Below are 21,622 nucleotides of genomic sequence, written 5' to 3'. Positions count from 1 at the left end.
TAAATGCAATACATACACAAACAAACACACAAACGCTCCTTCCTTCCTTGACTTTATACTGGCTGCTGGGAGTCTCAGGCGATTATTTAAGAGCTTTTTTTGAGTAGCAAGAACATGCATCTCATGTAAAACAGAACTAAAAATAAATAATCAGTTGCTAAGATATGGTCGACCTGATTTTTCTGCAACTTGGCCTTTCGGAAAATAAAGTTGGAGCAGCGGTAAATAAAATGAAATGTAACCAGTCTTTATTTCTGTTTTACAGTAGCAAGCTGTTTCTTTATCCATCACTAGATCCCCAGAGAGGCAGTGAGGGATGGTGCTGAGGACCAGCTGAGACAAATGAAAGAGAGTGTTGGTAGAAAAAAAGAAGCGTGATTTGAAGCAAACAGAGAGACAACAGCAGTGTTTACTTTTGTCTGAGTGCAAGATGTTTGAGGTAGAGGAGGCTTTTCTGAGAAATGAAAACTGCCAAGGTCCATTTGATAAATTGTCCATTTGGGAAATGGACCCTAATGTGCATGATGCTCGGGTGAAGGTGTTGACTTATAATCCACTTCCAGTACATTGCAGTAACCTCCTGAATGCAGTAGCTTCCTTTGCATCTTCTCTACTTTTCACACATCATTTCTTTCATTGACCACCTCTCATGGGTTCCCGTGCAGCTGCACCCATAAAGACACACACACACACACACGGACGAGGTAACTCATTCATCTTTTTACTGGTAGATGAGATGAGTGCTCTGTGTCTCCATACTCTTCTCCCCCACTCCTCTTCCACCCCATCAGTGTTCACTGCTCTGCTGGTTCTTACATGGGCCATTACTCGCTTGATTAGTTACAGTGGGGCGCTTGCATACTGAATAGAACAGATGAGAGGAGGAGAGGTGAGTCTTTGAAGGAGTTTTGTCTTCCTAAATGAAAAAGGAAATCAAAGGTGAGTTGAAGCTAAAGGTGCTTGTAGCATACTCAGTATTAAATTAAAGAAAACATAACATAACATAACAGGGGCACCCTCCTTTGACAGAAGGAAAATGATCATTTCTCGTGAAGGAGATGGCATCTGGTTAATGTCGGGAGATGTTGCATCGAAAATAACAAAGATAAAAATCGTAGGTGCATTCACCTGAGTGTTTGAGCTGGAGTTAGTTTGTTTGGTCAAATAAGCCAACTCTGGTGAGGTAAACTTCAGTTCCCCAAAATGATTTAAAGCTAACCAAAAGTTAACACAGTTGTGCCGGTTCTTTCGAGGGATAAAACTTACTTTGGGTGGCACAGGAGTCACTTGACATAAAAACACATGAGACGGAAGACGAGTAACAAAAAGACAGGCGCCAAACCAACAGACGAAAAACACTGAACTACTTTTCGCCATGACTTTATTCTTCGTTCTTTTCTTTTTCTTCATCTGAAGTTTTCTGGCAATTACCGAGTTTGATTTGTGGAGGCGGTTTGTGATCTGGGGTTGTGGAGCTGGGGACACGAACCTGGGCTCTTTGTCGCTTTACTCAAGCTAATTCTTAAGCAATTACTGCGATGCAGGGCAACAAATGAACCTGCTGGGTGGAGGCCACTGCCACCTTCTGGTGCTGTGGGCAATGGTTTGGTTGATTGGTGTGTCAAAGTCACATCCACGTGCATTCAAGAACCCAATGTTTCCCAACAGAAAATTGTCTTTTGGTGGCAGACTTGTTGACTTAAAGGTGATCCATCTGTGCTGTCATCGTAGAAAGAAGAAAGGATGTCATCTCTCTGAAGTGTGTTTTGTTGAGCCCTCTGATCCCTCATCTTTTTCTTGTATCTGCTCTCAAGCGGGAAGGGGAACTAAATAAGAAGTGAAGGAAATCTGAAATCAATTAAGTGGACAGAAATGCTCTTTGGAACTGCATTACAAAAAGAGCAAGACAGATGCAAAGCATTTTTCATCCCTGACAACCATCATGTTCGATGACGTTTCGCTCACATTTGCTCTCTGTCCAAGAAGCTTCTCAATTGATTCTGCTGGTTGGACCTCACAACATCATGATTTCAGTGCTTCTCTGCAGCTTGCAAGTGGCTCAGACCTGAATCGAGTTTCTAATGGATTTTTATTGCAGAAATCATTGTGTGGCCAAAGCCAACCACGGTGTCCCGTTGGGAGATGTGTTCATTAAGTCTCCCATTGATCCAGGCCATTTTTCCCACTCCTGTGCTGAAGAAAAGTATTTTGTTTAAGACCAAATTGCACTGCTATCAACCCCCCTGTGACATCAAACACTTAAAGCAGCAGTCAACTTTTACTTTGAGTGACTCCTTCATGCCCTGCAGTAGTTTTTGCCCTGTTTTTCAGACCAAATTATTCTGTTTTGTCCTCCTACACAAACCCCTTCTGGGTATTTTTCCATGATTCTCCACCTCTCTCTTTTTCTCCTTGTTCTTTTAACTTGGTCGCTTCTTTGTTTCAGTTCTTTCTACCCACTCACATCATCGTACACCTTGTGCTCTCTTCTCTTCTCTTCTCTTCTCTTCTCTTCTCTTCTCTTCTCTTCTCTTCTCTTCTCTTCTCTTCTCTTCTCTTCTCTTCTCTTCTCTTCTCTTCTCAGTTTTTGAAGTCCCCTCACTCATCACTGGGTATCTATTTTTAAACTATTGATGTTGCTGCTCCAACAAAGGCTTTCAAAAAAATCAACTAAAGAGGAGGTCGCATTTTAACCTCTTGCTCTTTTTCATGTCTCTGTTCTCTGTGCAGTCATCCAGCTCGTCTCAGGAGCGTCTGCACCAGCTGCCCTTCCAGCCAACCATGGATGAGCTGCACTTCCTGTCCAAGCACTTCGGGAGCACAGAGAGCATCACGGACGATGACGGGGGGCGACGCTCGCCGCACGTCCGTCCTCGCTCCCGAAGCCTCAGGTAAGAACACTGCAGGTCATGGGCAAGAGACTAGAGAAACAAAGGGGGACTCCACCGCGAAATGAGGAAATATGTGGACAGTGCATTGCACAATGTAGCCTGGCTAACATTAATCAACCATTTTGTCTTTTAATTTCTGTTTCATTGTTGAATCCAAACTCAACACACAAAGGTGTGTTATATTTTAGGCAGTCTATTGTCAGAAATGCATGTAATTTAGACAAATTTAAACTTTAAATGTTTTTTATCTGTGTAGAATTGGTTGAAAAATAAGACTTGATATTTTTACCTTTCTCAACAAACCAAAGCTCTAGACGGGGCCAATTAGACACTCTGCAGCAGCCATTTATGGAGAACCAAGATTAGTTTGAAAGCCTGTACACATGTGTAGAAGGCCTTAATGGGTCAGTATTGTTTTATTGGATTTGTGAAACACATAGTTGCCTTTTTCTTTTTAATTTAACAGTGCGTCACTGCAATGGAAGCATCAAATCCTTCATATATAAATAGCCTGAATATATAGTTATCTTGGGCCTTCCGGTTTTACAATGTGTTACTCCTTTTCCCAGTCATACGCACATTCACACACCAGTAGCAGTGGTGCTACCATGGCCTGCCATTGAGAGCAAGTGGACCACTTGTTCTATCACCTTTTCACACAGAAAAGTGCTCCTTCATAAGGAGTATTGCCCCCAGCAAGTAAAAGTAAACGTGTCATTACCAGACCGGGCTCAGAGTGTGCAAAGTAAACAAGTCCTCATGAAATAAATCATTAGATTATATCCTGATATGAAAGAGTTTGGGCATCTGTAATATTTTGTTGTTTCGTCACTGATCTCCAAAATGCATTAAGTTCTAGATTAAGCATCCTTCCAATAATCTGAAGCCAGATTAGTGTGTTATTTTTGTTGTGTACAATTTCAGACACTATGCTTAACCCCAAGAGGTTTGAGCTAGAGGGCAACTTTTACCAAGGACCTTTGGTAATCAGTCTGGTAATATACATTTCAGAGCTTTATAAATAGTCTGCTGGCAGAGAAAAATTATTGATTGCCCACTAAAGAGGACAAGGCTATAAGATAGCAAAGCATTTTCATTTGCCCGTTTCCTCAGTTCATAATGTCATTAAAACCTGGTACTTAAAATAATTGGTTTGGTTGGAGTTCAACTCGATGTCTGGAAGACTAAGAAAACTGCTGGTAAGATTGCTATGAAAGGCTAATCAAAACCTCTGTAAAAAGACATTCTGAAAGATTTCTTTAACTCTGGAGTTGTGGTTCGCTGTCCAGCTACAACCTAAGCAAATATCACCACCATGGAAATGAGGACAACCTGTCCTGCATCGTCACAACAAAATCCAATGTAAGAAGTTTGCAAATGAACATGAAAAAGACTGGTGTATTTTGGAAGTCTAGGACAAAATAGTTTAGATTAGATTGATATTCTTCAGAATGCTATGAAAAAAAACACCTCTCCAACTGTTTGTTGCTTATGCTTTGGACTTGAACAAATAGGACCATTAAACAACACAGTGGCCTGATGCAATCGGCAGGTCACGTGACCAAGACAACCCGGTCTGCTATCGGTCCGGTCAATTTGACACGCTAGCGTCAATATAATAGCTAAAGCCTCAATGAACGACAGCTATATAGCTAAATAAACAGTGACAGAAGGAAATAAATGTATATTTAACTATGTTCCATGTCGGGCCATCCATGTTTCATGGGATTAAATTAAAGACATGCTAAATGGTAACTAACAAGCAAAATGAGCATATTATCCTGATAATATTAATGGCTCACATCACATGAGAAATATAAACAGTACGGTAGCTTTTCAAAGATATTGTTGTCCTTGGGCACAGTGCTGAAGAAGGTGAAAAATCCTTTTAAAATGTATCTGTTTGCTGGCAGGCATGGAAAGTAAATTTACAACAAAAATAAAGTCACTTGCTGAGGCAGGTTTTTCCAAAGAGCAGGATTCCAAAACACAAGTGTAGAAGGTGTCTGGAACAGAACTACTCTAAGGACAAAGAACCCGCCGCACGGCATAGATGAGGATCTCGCAATTGACAAGTGAAACCAAGGAGTATGAATACACTGAAGGAGGGGCTGACATAAGCAGATGCCTGTACTACGAAGCAAGCTCACCGCAGACAGGCTTTTCTTTGTGTTATCTGACTCAACAAAAACTTAATCTTTGCTCAGAGATAACATGCGATGATGTTCTTTGTTAAGTCCACTGACCGCTCTGTGTATGCTCCCGCGAGATGAGCATTTTTCTTATAGAACGAATTTGCTCACAAACTGGGACAAGACATAGACGTAATGTATAACTCGTCTCAACTTTACTTATATAGAACCTTTCATACAGAAATCTAACCCAAAGTGTTTTATGGTGCAAAAGCTAAATTTACACAAAACATCCAAGAAAAAGAGATCAGACTAAACATTTAAGGCCATTCATGGAAGCAGTTAAAAATGGCAATAAAAGCAAGAAGTTAAAAGCATGAATGAATAGATAATGTATACAAAAGACAAACTAAAGAGTAAACCACAAGTATATCAATGAATTAAAAATAAGGTCTTTCAAATAGGGTCATTTTAGGCTTCAATTTAAAAGCAGAGAGGATGTCAGTGTCCCGCACCCAAGCAGGTGGATGGTTGAACAAGAGGGGAGTCTGATGTTTAAAGGTACAACAAGCAGAGAGGAGTGCTGAGAGCGGAGTGATCATGTGGGACGATAGGGACTAATAAGATCTTTCACATAAGTTGGAGCTTGGCCATTAAGGGCTTTGTATGTAAGGAGAAAGATTTTAGATTCTATTGTAAACTTTACAGGAAGCCAACGTAGAGAGGCCAAGACTGGAGAGATAGGATCTCTCTTGGCAGTACCAGCCAGAATTCCGGTCACAGCATTTTGGATCAACTGAAATATCTTCAGAGAATTACGGGGACAGTCCACTAAAATGGCATTGCAGTGCAGACCACAAATCCTGGTTTAAAAAAAAAAAACGAGTCCCAAGGTTTCTCACAGTTGAACAAGAGGCAAAGGCAAAGCCATCAAGATATATTGATAGTCAGTGACTTTCGGAGATTTTTACCCATTCTGATTCATCGACTGTTCCCGTAGAAAAGCAACGCACAACTACATTTTGTTTCACCACAACCGCAAAGCTTTTTTTTTTAGTGTTTAAACACAGCTGAGAATCGACATCACAACGTGCACTACAGAGTTCTGTTCAATAGAAGATTGTAGCGTATGTTGCCTGACAGCATTTAAATGTTGTTTCAGTCTGATTCTGCTGTCTGGGAAATCATCAGGACAAAAAAAAATAAGTGAAAGTACTTGCTTTTCTCAGACAATTTTGTCAAAAACCCTCCTGTTAAAGTTCATCCTGAGCGAACACTAATGCAGTATTGGTTGAGTTCTTGTTATGAGACTGGTGACAGTAAGATAAATGGAATAGCATCAAGCACCAAACTCACTCTTAAAGTATTGCAATATTAGTGGTGTAGATTTTTTTAGATTTTGGGTGTAGAATGTGTACACAGAATGTTTTTATGTGATTACTTACAACTGTGTGAACTTGATCAAAAGAAGAAAGTACAAAACGTTACTCAAATATGGGACAAGAGTTTTAAAACCGTGGCATTGCATTTGAATGAATGTACTTTGGCTGTGGGTATTATCCACCACTATTTATTATATCAGTCTACCCTCCAGTGCTTTGAGCTTCTCTAGGGTGCTGCAGTTTCTCGATTAAAAGGAGTCCCCAGTGTATAGTCTCTGACCACACCTATTATAGCCTCTCCCTCTAGGTGCAACATGCCCTAACTACACACGACACATCACTACTTATCAGTATGCAGCCTTCATATTGAGCTCTTCTGCTGTGGCTGGCCTCGATATTATCTTGTGGCTTCAGTACTGCCTTTATTGTGTACTTTGATATGTCTCGTCATCACCAGGATAAACTGTTAATGTGTTTCCCACACCCATCTTTTCATGAAAAGCTTTTCTTTTGTGAGTGTTTAGATGAGTATAGAATTATCGTCTCTTAAATAAAAGATGTTTTTTTTGTACTTTGTCATCGTCCCATGTTGTTCATGGCTTTTGTCTCAAAGCAAACATGAGACTCTCACGTCTTCATGTGTGTTTCTCGTGTCTGTACCATGCTGAGGATGGAGCCGTGCAGCATGACATGCAGAAAGACGCTGTGCGCCTTACAGAAACAGGGCGTTATGAATTTCTGATCAGTCAGTTAGCATGGCATACATGCAGACGACTCATTTCTTCCTTCAACTGAAAAACATAGCTTTTTATCACTCTGGACTGCCCGCCTTGACTCTGTTTAGCTCAGTCCTACCTTTGTTGATGTTCTCCACTGGAGCTGCATATTACTCTCCTGTTGTCTGTGTTTGTCTCTCCTCAGCCCGGGGCGCTCTCCATCCTGCTATGACAATGAAATAGTAATGATGAACCATGTCTACAAGGAGCGCTTCCCCAAGGTCAGGCTCACAGAAACAAATACACAAGTGTAAACTGTACCTTCAAGCACATGATTAATTTTGTTTTGAAGAATATTTGTAAAAGTAGTGGAATCATCCATAATTCTAAAAAAAAAAAAAAAACAAGACTAATTAAGTTGTTAATTAAGATAGCTTTTGGCCTGATGTGTCATGATTTTACTTTGGACAATGTGCCATTTATGCAGTCTTTAAGCGAGAAACAGGTCGCACAAAGACAGTCATAAACGGCCACATGAAAAAGAAAGTCTTTCAAGTCTAAGATTATACGTATCAGGACATGATGAAATGATCATCTGGTTCTTACCAGGTCTTAAATTGAGGTAAATGCAACCTCAGATTAACAACACTACATGGTATTTATTATTTATTTAAAACTAAACCAAAATGCACAGGCAGTGTGCAAGTTGAGTACACCCTTATTGCTTCCATTGGAACGAAGAGGGTCAGTAGCAGTCAGGTGCAGCCAATCAATTTGCCCATCAGTCTGGGAGGCTTTATAAAGCCATTTACAAACTAATTGGAGTCAATCATTCTACAGTGAGAAAGATTATTCACAAGTGGAAAACATTTAAGACAGCTGCAAATCTTTCCAGAGTGGAGTAGACATTCCAGCAAATTCTTCCCAAGATCAGAGAAACTGCAAAAACCCGAGAGCTACATCCTAGACTCTATAGACCTCAGTTAGCATGTTAAATGCTTAAGTTCATGACAGTACAATTAGAAAAAGACTGAACAAGTATGGCTTGTTTGGAAGGGTTGCAGGAGAAAGCCTCCTCTTTCCAAAAAAAACATGGCAGCACAGCTCAGGTTTGCAAAGTTGCATCTGAATAAAGCACAAGACTCTGAAACAAGTGGAGATATTCGGTCATAATTTACAGCAGAACGTTTGGTGAAAACTAAACCTCAAACCATACAGAAAATGATTGCTTCAAGTTATTGGTGCTTCAAGGTGGTTTCATAAGCTACTGAATTATGAGGTGTACTTCGTTTTTCACACTCTGATTCCGCATCATGTAATAAATCAAGTGTTGTCTGAACTTGTATTTACCGAAATTTAAGACCTGGAACGAACCAGGTGATTTTTTTCTTTTTTTAATCTCCTGATGCATGAAACCTTACCAATAAAAGAATATATACATATTCTATGTGAATGCCTGATTCTGTTGAAATTAATCAAGATACAATAAACATCACGCAGCACAAGATTGTACTCAAAAAATACAGACACAGTCCATCTATGTCACAGAAAAAAAAAAGAAAAGTCACACACGTCAATCAAGTCTCTGAATGAGCAGACAGGCGCCTCATTTCCATTTCCACAGGCAGCCATGAACCTGTCACTGAGACAACGTCGTAACATGTTGTTTCACCAGTTGTGCTGTACTGCGGCATATCCAGCAGCCTCAATTCAGCGGTCTTTATACACAGCTGCTGCTATTTATATTACCCATATCACTAAGTTTTTGCATGTAACTTCAAACCATCATTGCAGTGATCTCTTTCATCATTATCAAATGGAAGCAGGAGCATCATGATTTACGAACTGAGCATTGAGGAAAAAGTGAAACGTGTCTCCACAGTGACAACAATGATCCAATTCATGAGTTGTTGATAGTTTCACGCTTGACATTTTACAGAGCCTTTTGTTGTCAGCCAAAAATGACACAACAGTAACATTGGCACACAACCTACAGAATGGCTACCTTTACATGCACAGCAGTATTCCAATTATGGTGTTCATGTGAGTTGCATATAGGATTTCTCATTCACATTAGCATTTAAATGACTCACTTCCAGATTATGTCCCCCTATACCTTTGCAGTGTTTGCACCCTATGCATTTAAAGTATCTCAGGTGTGGGGAGTCAGAATCATGTTGTTTTCAACAGCCATGGCAGCCATATTTGAAAAAATTAAACAATGTACTTTTTTCAAATTCTTGTCAGTAGTTTTGTAGTTTCAGATCACATAACTTTAGAAGGAAGTAAGCTAGAATATCTTTGAAAATACTTTGTCAAATATTTCAGATTCAAGAATAACAAATAAAAGATTTGGCGTTCACTTGGTAAGATGCTATCCTGAAGTCCGTCCTGAAGTTTGTGCCAAGCTCACATATTCTCGTGGCTTGTGTATGGCTTTTGTGCCATTTAGACATCTGCTCCCACGTCTTAACTGAGATGCAGGGCAAAGTAGTTCAAGAAAAAACATTAATGTTAAAATGTATTATTGCGAGAGGAGGGCTCAGTGTGAAAAGTTCAACATGTGGAGGCTCTGTCAACCTTGCGCTTATTTAACAACCTGCTTTACCTCATATGCCACAGAGTCTAATGTGTTTACTTTTCTTTAGCTGGCAGGTGGCTGGTCATGTGAGAAACCTAATGGGCCGACCACATCTGAAATCTTGCTCGTGGCCCATTTGTTATTGAACTAAAACCTGATCTTGCATAATTAAAAAATTATGAGCAGAGAGGTGTGTGCAAGGAAATGTTTATCACATTGCAAAGAAGGTGTCCTCAAACACAAGTCTTCCCACGTACTTCCCAGGATTTTTACTGCCGCATCCTCACCACCAGTGAAACAACAGTTAGCAGTTGCTTCCCTGAAATAGACTTCTGGAAACTAAGTAGATGATGTCATGTTTGATGTACTTTAGCCAGACTTCTCTATGATTTTCCAGAGCAACATCTTGAATCATTTTTGCTGTTCTACATCCAACATTTGGGTTATTCAACGCATTGCCTGGATAAAAGACATTTTTATTGTTTGTAGTGGCAAGTACACAGCCGATGCCAGAGCATCACCAAGTGAAATCAGCTTCTTTAAAAGGACAGTGAGTTGATTCAAGATCATTGTTCACTGCAAAAAATATGTATTGATACTGTAGTGGATTTTTTTATCAAGTGGGTAAGAAGATTACTCAAATAATTATTAAGAGAAAATCCAGATTTTGTCTTTCTTTAAGTTTTATTCAAAGGCACAGAGCGTTTGAATAGTCTCCTGTCTGCACAAGTCAGAACAATAAACAAAGAACAATAAACAAAGACCCCCTTACTCTTCTCAAGATAAGACTATATGTCAACCATAAAACTCCCGTTTGATGTATTGGAACCTTCTCCCTTGAATGACAAAGAAAAGGATCACAGGATGAGTTGGGGTCATCAGGAAGTCAACAGACTTCTAAAACCAAAGGGACAAATAAGAATTTTTCCATCTTAATACTTACAGTCCAGTACACTGGTAGTGCTGGTAGTTTATGAATACAAAAGGTCCAGACCAGGCACAATACTTTTCTAAAGCAGCAAATAGCCATGACATGTATGGGCAAAATGTAATGATAATTACCTCACACCTATACAGCTAAATGTTAGTAACTGCATCGAGATAATAAAATCATAAAAGATGAAATTCCTCAAAATGAGTGTTATTAAGCACAAAAACATCTTACATATTCCTAGAAATGTAAATGAAGTGACTACAGCTTATATCCATTCATACACATTATAGCCCTGAAGTGACATCTCAGTGCATGTTTGCACCTTCAAAGGAGACATATTCTGCTATTTTTTCACTCTTTGACACAATTTCCTGAGATCTTAATCGAATATCTGCAACATGCTTTGGTAAAGACACTGCAGAGACAACGCACAACACTGCCCTTTTCAACTATGTCTTTACACGTCTGTTCATACTTTAGCAGCTGGTATCAGGAGATGGAGTGAGCCACTCAACCCAGCTCCTCTTTTCTATGTGGTGGGCCTTGTCCGAAATCAGCGTATTTTTGACTCGATTTACCCTCAATAACCCTTGAAGCTTGTTTAACCTGACGAAAGAGCATGCAGTACCTAACCGGGAGCTCAGACTGGCACACACAGAAAACCATGTTGACACTTCAACATAACAGACGGATAGAAAAATACTCAAATGGAAGTTTTATTCTTAAACACTTACATGTCCCTCCACTGGGGTTCGGACATGGATAGCTGGTACTGATTACGTTTTTAGGCTCAATCTAATCACAGGTCATGTGTTGAACTGGGTTGGACGTCACACTTCAGATAAGATGATAATTCCCCCGTCACATATTAGCCAGATGGTAAACCCCAGGCTTCACTGTCAGTCCATTTTCCCAGTGTTTTGTTCAACTTTTGATAAGCTGGCGTTAAGTGTTATTGCTTTTATAGGGAATGTTTTACCAGTGATACAAGTTTGTTTTTGTAATGGTGTTCTCCTGCATTCAACTACAAGGGAATTTACAACTTGCAACTGGGGAAAGAAAGTCAAAGGATACCCTGACGAGAAGTCATATTTGCTTGTCATGATATAAAACATTAAACAAGGCACAAGACGGGCAACATTAGCTCATTTCTTTCTTGAATTAGGTGAAGTATGTAACTGCTGATGACAATTTCCTGTTAATAGCGAATCGAAAAGCAAAAGCAAATGAGTTTCAACTTCCCACTTCAGAGGTACAGAGAATGCAGTATGATTTCAAATCAAAAATCAAAATCAAATCAAATTTATTTATATAGCACATTTCATGTACAAAGGATTCAAAGTGCTTTACATAAAATAAAAGCATTGCAGCAGGGAGTGTAAGAAGCATTAAAAATACATAAAAGAATATAAAGAGAAACAAATAAAATAATTTAAATGAATTTAAAAAGTCTAGATAAGTTAAAAGATATTTCATGCATAGACACATGAGAACAGAAATGTCTTTGAACGTGAAGTTGGATGGAAATAAAGATGGCTATGCTGGATAATTCTACTCTGAGCTGGGACTGTGACAAAACAGTGCCCTACTAATCAGAACGGCTCACAACATTTTGAAAGCTCAACAGCTACAAACACAGTGCCAAGGTTTCAGATTTTTTTGAATTGGCAGTGACTTCAGACATTCAAATATATGCAAGCAGAGATTGATGTATGAAAACATATTTTTTAAGTTAATTTTTAATGCAAAGACAGATAATAACTTAATAAAAGAGCCTTAAGTAGTAATCCTTTGTGTAACAGGGACAAGGGACATCACAGAGTCAGCAACAATAATCAAGGTGTCACTTGGACACTGATATGTTCATATAGCAACACCAAAAAAAAACACACAGACGAAAGGTTTTTATCAGAGAAAAGTGTGTAGTGGCGTTTTATTGATCTATCAGAAAATCTCATTTATTCAAGACATGGTTTGATGAGGTTAAGATCAATATACTGAAGTCTGAAATGTAGATTATATTGTCTTCTATCTGTCTGTTAACGCCAATAAGGCCACAGCTCAGATGGAGGAGAGGCTGGCAGAGTTTATCCAGAACTACTCCCCAGAGAGTGTTCTGCCCCTGGCCGACGGGGTCCTCAGCTTCATCCACCACCAGATAGCTGAGATGTCCAGAGACTGCCTGACCAAATCCCGCGAAGGGCTCATAACCAGCGTTTACTTCTGTGAACTGCAGGAGAACCTGGAGAAGCTACTGAATGACGTAAGTTGTGAGACTCGAGTCGCGGAGGTCGAGAGGATTGTGGGGCGATGTCCTCCGGCTGTGCACCTCATAAAGTCACTCTATCTTTCTCCATCAGGCATATGAGCGCTCAGAGAGTTCTGAGGTCACCTTCGTCATAGAGCTTGTCAAAAAGCTCTTCATCATCATATCCCGTCCTGCCAGGCTGCTGGAGTGTTTGGTGAGTTCCACAACGCTATCTGATAGTGTGTAGTCTTGCTATAGTGAGCAAGTAAAAAATTAAAATCTGGAAGTTTGTGTACTCTGCTAATTTTGTACTGTTAAAGAGCCTATTTAAGGCTCCCTATTAAGTTCAAAATATAATTTGGCGGGTCACCAGATGAACGAATTTTTACATCTAAAACAACTCAAACCTCAGCACATTTCATAGTGCTTAAAGCCAAGGCCAGAATGCATTACTTTTCCATCACATAGTTATTTACTTGGTCATTGAATGGTCAGATACAAGTACTGGGCTGAAAATGATTGTGAAAGTAGCCAACAACAAAGGAAAAACTTTGAAAGACCTTCAGAAAGCCTCACGATAGAGTCTAGCTCCTTGGAAGCAAAATATGGAGGATTGAGGGGTGGCTGAATCTACACAAGCAAATAATGTGTGATTATTCATGTTTGAAAAAATATTACATTGGGCCAGTGCATCAGTGACTAATTCTTTATTAGAATGTAGTCATTTGTAATATTTTGATGTAATTAACAGTTATGTGATTGGACTTTTTTTGCTGTAAAAGATTTTAGAGAGACGAGCAGGTTACTGAATTTAATTTCAGTAAAAGAGCTGCCCTTTATCCATGAATGCATTCTAAATGTAAAGTAGTTGGTATTCTACAACATTTGACCTCCTTTTCTTCACTTTTGTTACATTTTGTGTCATTCAGCATGTCACACATCTTCTGTTGCAGTAGATTACATATTTACTGCTGCAGATTTACTTATGCTGGATCCTCTGATACATACTCTCAATCTGGAATTCGGTCATTTCATAGGCACATTCAATCAGCTGTTAGACGGAGCTATGCCCTTGACATGCTGATACATAATTCCCCTAAATTTGTCTGGTAATAATAAGCCTCTCTGTACACACAAGAAGCTTAGCCACACCTGAATATCAGCCCTCTGATTGATGGCGTCCTCTGTTCATCAGCTATGGCATTCCTCCTCCCTTCGCCTCAGGCTCATCTTTCCGTTGTCCAGGCAACCGCCAGGGGAGGTCGATAGGGTCACGCAGAATTCGGAGGGGACTTTAGATCCTTGTAGCTCTTGGGTTAGAGAGGAGAACACTCAAACCAATAAAATTCATTTAGCATTCAAGTCAGTTACGAGGTCTGATTTGGTGAAAATGTCACACAGTCAGTGAGCCGTTCGCTGCATGAATGTTATCCTGGAGCAGGGCAAGCTATCAGAGAGCCGGGTTAATTCCTCCTCTTTCTTTTTTCTCTGGTCGAAGGGAGCCAGTATGAACCACAAAAAAAGGGAAGGAAGTAATCCTGGCTGCCCCGGGCTTTTTAATTTAAAAATGTTATTCCACCAACAGGAATCAAACTGAATCCCACAGGACACCACAAAAGCCCTGGAAAAAGAAAGATTCACAAAAAAAAAGAAGCAATTTAAACTTTGGAAGAGTATTAACACTGATTATGTTTGTCTGACGGCCCTGTAGCAATGTCGAGTTGCAGTTATGAATGTGCTGCAGGTGAAGTCGGGCATACTTTTCAGATTGCTTTGACACATTTATGAGATGATCCAAAATGTGATCACTTCATTTAAGTCAGCCTTTATTAGCTGTTATTGCACCCTCCGCATGCAGCGGTTATCATTTTGCTGTGTTGCACTATGTGTTGCCACTTTAGCTCGAGAAATAGTTTCCGAACAGGTTTCCTGAATGCTCCATGCTGTGAAATCTTTGAATCTGAAACCAGATTTTCAGCAACGTCGGTTCAAAATGTTTCTACTTCTTTGTGCCATCTTTTCTCGCCTCTTCAACATTTCTTCAGGAGTTCAACCCCGAAGAGTTTTACCATCTACTGGAGGCCGCGGAGGACCACGCCAAGGAGGGACAACTGATGAAAGCAGACATCCCTCGATATATCATCAGTCAGTTGGGGCTGACCAGAGACCCACTGGAGGGTAAGACAAAGAAAAAACATCTCTCGGGTTTTATTGCACATATGTAACTTTCATAGGAAACAGAAAATAATGGGTTATGTTTCTTAATTTGCAGCTATGTTTTTCTGGATTCGCTTGTTCACTTTTAGATGAGAGGAGTCAGATTAGAGGATCAATACCACTCTGGTGTCTGTTGGTTAAGTGCAGAGCTGGAGCCAGGAGATTAACCCATAACTCGCCTTAGAGACCGAAATCCGTTGTAAACAGCAAGGCTGTTTCTATCCAAGGGGGAAAAAACAGAAATGCAATAAAACCTCCAATGAATCTAAGGCTCATAAATTGACATGGTGTACATTGTCTTTTGAATGACTGCTTTTTTTTTTTTATTTAATAGCGGCAGCGTGGTGTGTTGTGGCTTTGTTCAGTGCTGCAGTGACTCTTTGACTTCTATTTTAAGAGGAGGGGGCAGCAGGAGTTTTTAAACTCAGAGCATTCATTTGCCCGTCATGGTTAACATAACTTGTCTCTCTTTGTCTTGTCTTACCTCCTCCTAGTAAAGATGCAACAAATTCATATAAATATACTATACTGCCAAAAGTATTCGCTCATCTGCCTTTACACTCATATGAATTTAGTGACATCCTATTGTTAACCCATAGGGTTTAATATGACGTCGGCCCACCCTTTGCAGCTATAACAGCTTGAACTCTTCAGGGCAAGCTTTCCACAAGGTTTAGGAGTGTGTTTATGGAAATTTTTGAACATTCTTCCAGAAGCGCATTTGTGAGGTCAGACACTGATGGTGGAAGAGAAGGCCTGGCTCGCAGTCTCCGCTCTAATTCATCCCAAAGGTGTTCTATCAGGTTGAGGTCAGGACTCTGTGCAGGCCAGTCAAGCTCTTCAACACCAAACTCGCTCATCCATGTCTTTATGGACCATGCTTTGTGCACTGGTGCGCAGTCATGTTGGAGCAGGAAGGAGCCATCCCCAAACTGTTTCCCCAAACTGTTTCCACAAAGTTGGGAGCATGAAATTGTCCAAAATCTCGTGGTCTACTGAAGCATTCAGAGTTCCTTTCACTGGAACTAAGGGGCCAAGCCCAGCTCCTGAAAAACAACCCCACACCATAATCCCCCCCCTCCACCAAACTTTACACAGTGCAGTCAGACAAGTACCGTTCCCCTGGCAACCACCAAACCCAGACTCCTCCATCAGATTGCCAGATAGAGAAGCGTGATTCATCACTCCAGAGAACCCGTCTGCACTGCTCCAGAGTCCAGTGGTGGCGTGCTTTACACCACTGTATCCGACGCTTTGCATTGCACTTGGTGATGTATGGCTTGGATGCAGCTGCTCGGCCATGGAAACCCATTCCATGAAGCTGTTCTTCACTGTTCTTGAGCTAATCTGAAGGCCACAGAAGTTTGGAGGTCTGTAGCGATTGACTCTGCAGGAAGTTGGCGACCTCTGTGCACCATGTGCCTCAGCATCCGCTGACCCTGCTCTGTCATTTTACCTGGCCTCCCATTTCATGGCTGAGATGCTGTCGTTCCCAATCGCTTCCACTTTGTTATAATGCCACTGACAGCTGACTGTGAGTAATTTAGTGGCGAGGAAATTTCACGACTGGACTTGTTGCACAGGTGGCATCCTATCATGGTATCAGGCTGGAATTCACTGAGCTCCTGAGAGCGACCCATTCTTTTGTAGAGGCAGTCTGCATGTCTAGGTGCTTGAATTTATCCACCTGTGGCCATGGAAGTGATTGGAACACCTGAGTTTAATCATTTGGAAGGGTGAGCGAATAGTTTTGGCAATATAGTGTACATATATATATATATATATATATTATATCATATCAAATGGAAAATCATTATTTTGAGACAACAACTGCTTGTGAAGCACGGCATCTCAATTGTTTGTCTAAGAGGTTAAAGATGTTATATGTGTCGACTCCAGTGTTTTATTATTATTGTTATCCCTATTATTCCCTAAAACTGAGCAGATCAAAGGTGAGGGTGCAATACAAACATTAGCATATATTCTGACTAACAAATAGCCTAAATGTTTTGCAGCAGATTCCGTCTAGCATTCTTCTCAGGCTCAGACTGAATAATAATGAGGACTGCAACCCTCTGGCTCTGTTGAACCGCAGCTCTATATTGTTTTGTGAATGAGGCTAGATAAAAGTAAAAAGAAAGAGGAAAACAAAAGCCTTCATTTCAGTTTGAATCTTCCAAGGCTCCAAAAACTAAGAGAACTATTCTGTACACCGAAGACTTTGATTATAATTATCCCCCAGACTGCATAATTACTAAATTAATTCATAATTCCAATTCCAAAAAAGTAGGGCACCATGGGAAGAGATTAAAAGAAAAACTAATGATTTGGAAATGTCACATTCCAACATATCTAATGTTGAAAGTGAGACATTTTACTATTGCATGAAAACTATGAACTCATATTGAATTTGATAGCAGCAAAACGTCTTTAAAAAGTTTGAACAACAAAAAGCTGAAAAAGTAAAAGATACCGTAGAGAAACAGCTGGAGGAACATGTTGCAGCTCATTAGGTTATTCAGCGACAGGTTGGGAACACGATTAAGCATAGAAAGAGCATCCTTGAGAGTCAGTCTCTCCGGAGTAAAAACGGGTAGAGGTTCAGCAAAAAAACTATCTACAAATTGTGGAGAAAATTCAGAATAATGTTCCTAAACATATAAATGAACATATATATGAACGTTGAATATTCCATCATCTACAGGACGTAATATCATCAAAAGATTCCGAGCATCTGGAGACATTTCTGTGAACAAAAGACGTAAAAAACAGTATTGGATGCTCGTAATCTTCAGACCCTCAGGCCAAACTGCAATAAAAAGAGGAATGATTCTGTCATGAAAATCACTGCATGGGCTCCTGAACACTTCCAGAAATCATTGTCTGTGAACACAGCTCAGCGTTCCATCCACAAATGAAGGTTAAAGCACAGATGCCCCTGTTTTCTCTGGGCCACAGCAAATTTTAAAAAGAAAGACTGATGAATTATTTGTGGAAATCATGAAATCCACAACCTCTGGACTAAAGAAGAGAGGGAGCAGCTGGCTTGCTTTCAGCACACAGTTCAAAATCCTGCATATCTGATGATATGGGTGTGCTTTAGTGCATCTGGAATGGCACCATCAGGGTTGAAAGGTATGTTTCAGATGATGTGTTTTTATCTATTACAACATGGCTCATAGTAGTCTGGATGCTCGACTGGCCTGCCTGGAGTCCAGATCTTTCACTGGCTGAAAACATTTGGAAAATAATGAAACGTTTAGCAAATCCTGAAATGGAAAATATAACAAAGAAGACCCGGGACCCTCGAGCTGCCAGAACCCTAAATCAGACAAGAATGGGAAAAGGTCCCAAAGGTCCAGCAACTGCTCTCCTCACCTCCGAGACGTTTTTAAAAGAAGTGGTAATGCTACACAGTGGTAAACATGGCACTTTCAACGACTTTTATCTTCTGTTGTGAAGGAGATATTGGTTTGGGAGATCTGCTAATTGTTGCTGTCTGTTTTCACTTTCATTTTAATCCATTCTAATCCATACAGAGCTGCTCATTGGCTGATTGATTTAATAACTCAGAATAACTCCTCAGAAAAAAACCCACTGTGATTTATCTTTTTCTGACTTTGTGAGAAATTTGTTAATTTGGGCCTTTCAGAGTTAACAATCTCTGCTAACAATGTGCCACTTGATATCTTGATCTAACACCGTCTTTAGCACCTACATTGTCATGCACGGGCACGCCTGCACACCCACGTAGCTCCTTGCACATTCACACTTCCACAGTTACTTCTTTTCCTCATCTCTCAGAGACGGTTGACAACATTTTCAGTGTGAATATCTGATTCTCAGCTCAGCGACTTTCATCTGTGATTAACTTAAAATCTACAGTGATGCTTTGCAAATGGTTTGGGAAGTCAGTCATCACTCAATTCTGTCCCTGCTTCATCAAAACAATGATATAATCAGTGTGCTCAAGCAGCTGTCACACACACGAGAGTGCAAGAACATTCGCTGCCAGCGCTGCTCGTGGAGGAAGGAAGAACAAAGTGAGGAGGAGGGAAAGCTGGAGAAGAGAAGACAAATTAAGAGAGCGTTAGCGTTTGGCCCCTCTGCTGTTTGGAAACTTGAATTTTGTTGAGGGTGCTCAAAGCAGTATGGGAGTCCGGCTGTTGGAGATAAAAGAAATTGGCTCTTTTCATCATGACGCCAGGATTGGTTGTAACCGACACGTTTCTCTACAGAAATCACGAGTCTTGACAGCTATGACAGTGAGGGTCCACATACTCCAGAGACGGATGACTCGGCAGAGGTGATAAACTAGCACCTACACACACACGCAAATATCCAATATGAATGCTTTTACACACCATCCTACAAACACACACGCTCACTGGAATGGAATCCTTTTCTTTTGTATTTGAGTTGCAATTTTAATTTGTTGGCTGTCACCAGGGAAAAGGGAGATCCATGAAGCCGCCCAGTGAGGAAGACTTTCAGACCATCAAACTGATCAGCAATGGAGCTTATGGGTGAGCAAGGGATTTACACCTCACCGAAAGTTCATAGAATTCTTTTTAGTATACAGTGTGTGCAGTTTTCAGACTCAGGTGTTGGGACATCAGTTTTTTACAAACAGATAAACAAATGAACCTCTAAAAATAACTAATAGTCCCAATAGCACAAACATGTTCATTTTGTTGTACAGTTTCTCCACACGGCTACCTGCAGAACAGCTTATTTGAATTTCTCTTTAACGCCTTTATTACATTGACATGTTTAAGTCCTTTAGTCCATTTCTTGTTAGAATTTGTGCAATGTTTTCTTTTTAAACACTGGCATTGCAAATTGTTCAGCCCTGTTGATTATGTTCATCTTAAATAGCCACGTCACAGTTATTGAGTCACTGTCTAATTGCTGAAATACTTAAATCCCTTTCTATTAGTTGAGGTAACGAACGTGAGGCTTTTGGAAAACCCGGTCACGATCTATGCATTTTGTGTCAGTTCTTGTTCCTGCGAAATTTTATTGTGGTTTTGTTATTTCTTAGGCGTTTGTTTTTCAACTTTAGTTTTATGGTGTTCCAGCTTAGCTGCGATTTTTGTTTCCGTTCCAAATAAACAGAGTTTAGTTTGCAAATCATTTTTGCCTCCTGGCTCCTGATCCGTGTCTGCACCTGGGTCCTCCTTCCTCGCCTCCACTATTGTGGACCCTGCAGAGATCTTCCCTCGTCGACCTCAGGCCTTGGTACCCTTTCCTGTGAATAGATCTGGGGAGGAGAATGATTTCCCGCCGAGGGTTTACCTGCCATCAAGAGAAGGGAGCTGTGCAACCAGAACCAGCAGTCACACCGAGAGATGCCCTTCTCAACTTCACCAAGGCTCGAAACTTCACCTTGCCCCTCAGCCCTGGCCTGCCTACTCTGCGCCTCGGCCATCTCCAGCAGCCAAGTCTCAGACCGCTGTCAATAACCCTGAGGGGAAGGTGATAACTCTTTTCGAACATTTTCGCCGGATGAAAGCCAGGTCGGAAAGGGACCAACCTCCAGCGCCAGTGGCCGGGATAATCGGAAAAGGACCAGCCACTTGAAAAACAAAAAACATCTAAGAAATAACAAAACTGTAACTTTTCACAGGAGCAGGACCTTTTTAACATTTAAACATTTCAAAACAACTCAAATTCTGTGTTTGAATATAACAGCAATTTCATCTTAGAAAACCTTACCGCACTCCATTTGCAATCAGTCTGGGAGCCCACCGGCTGCAGGGGGGGGGGGCAACAAGTGTAATTTCTCAGCTGCCGGTGCAGCCATCCATTCACAAGTAACTGTTTGAATGCAGGTACATTTCAATTAAGCTCATTTGGCATCAGACCAAAGCTAATGGTGTTCGAGACAGGAAATGTGTTCTTTGATTTTTGCTCTCCGTGCAGAATTTCACCTGCATGGATCCAGGATCTGAGCCTACCCAGATCTGAAAGGTTGATACGAGTCAGAGCATAAATAGAAACCCTAAAGCTTCCTGTGGCTATATCTTGTCTGGTGCCAACAGATTCTGTTTATTCTCATGCAGAAATCTCTCTAAAGAGATTAATCATTTACCAAGAAGCAATTAGAAATTGCCAGAAAAAAAATGCCTGCAGACTTCTGGGAGTCTTTTTTTATGGAGGAGTTATGCTGAACTGGAGCTGTTTAGTGGATCGGTGATGTGTCTAGCTGATGTGATGCCATAAATGTGTGAGTTGAAGCATGATAAAACAGTCCAACGAGCCAGTTGTTCTGCGTTTTAACCACATTATATTAGAAATACAGTATAAAAACCATTCACTAACTTTATTCTAATGTATGTGTTAAGGGAAGATGTCTTGCTGTTTATTTAATGTTTCAGGTAGATATAGTCGCGTCTCGTAATGCTGTGTGGGGTAGAACATGTTTTTGGCACGGCAGAGGACGATAACTAACAAATAGGGACACTGGAAGCACTGCTCGAGCCTTTCATCCTGGCACAGAGAATAATCGAAACACCAAT

At 40.5% G+C, this 21,622-nt stretch overlaps 1 protein-coding gene across 3 annotated transcripts in view; it reads left to right on the top strand.

The window, feature by feature from the left end:
- Positions 1 to 21,622, top strand: part of LOC142378334 (microtubule-associated serine/threonine-protein kinase 1-like) — a 94,146-nt gene that overhangs the window by 48,931 nt on the left and 23,593 nt on the right. For all 3 annotated transcript variants that reach the window (XM_075462699.1, XM_075462698.1, XM_075462700.1), the window contains 7 exons: positions 2,731 to 2,891; positions 7,327 to 7,402; positions 12,690 to 12,899; positions 12,997 to 13,098; positions 14,930 to 15,062; positions 19,340 to 19,407; positions 19,551 to 19,627. In XM_075462699.1, coding sequence (XP_075318814.1) covers positions 2,731 to 2,891; positions 7,327 to 7,402; positions 12,690 to 12,899; positions 12,997 to 13,098; positions 14,930 to 15,062; positions 19,340 to 19,407; positions 19,551 to 19,627 — 827 coding nt within the window. The remainder of the gene's footprint in view (positions 1 to 2,730; positions 2,892 to 7,326; positions 7,403 to 12,689; positions 12,900 to 12,996; positions 13,099 to 14,929; positions 15,063 to 19,339; positions 19,408 to 19,550; positions 19,628 to 21,622) is intronic.

The sequence above is a fragment of the Odontesthes bonariensis genome, chromosome 4, assembly GCF_027942865.1.
Source record: "Odontesthes bonariensis isolate fOdoBon6 chromosome 4, fOdoBon6.hap1, whole genome shotgun sequence".
NCBI lineage: Eukaryota > Metazoa > Chordata > Actinopteri > Atheriniformes > Atherinopsidae > Odontesthes > Odontesthes bonariensis.
The sequence above is the reverse complement of the archived record's forward strand: the minus strand, read 5'-3'. Positions and strand labels throughout refer to the sequence as shown.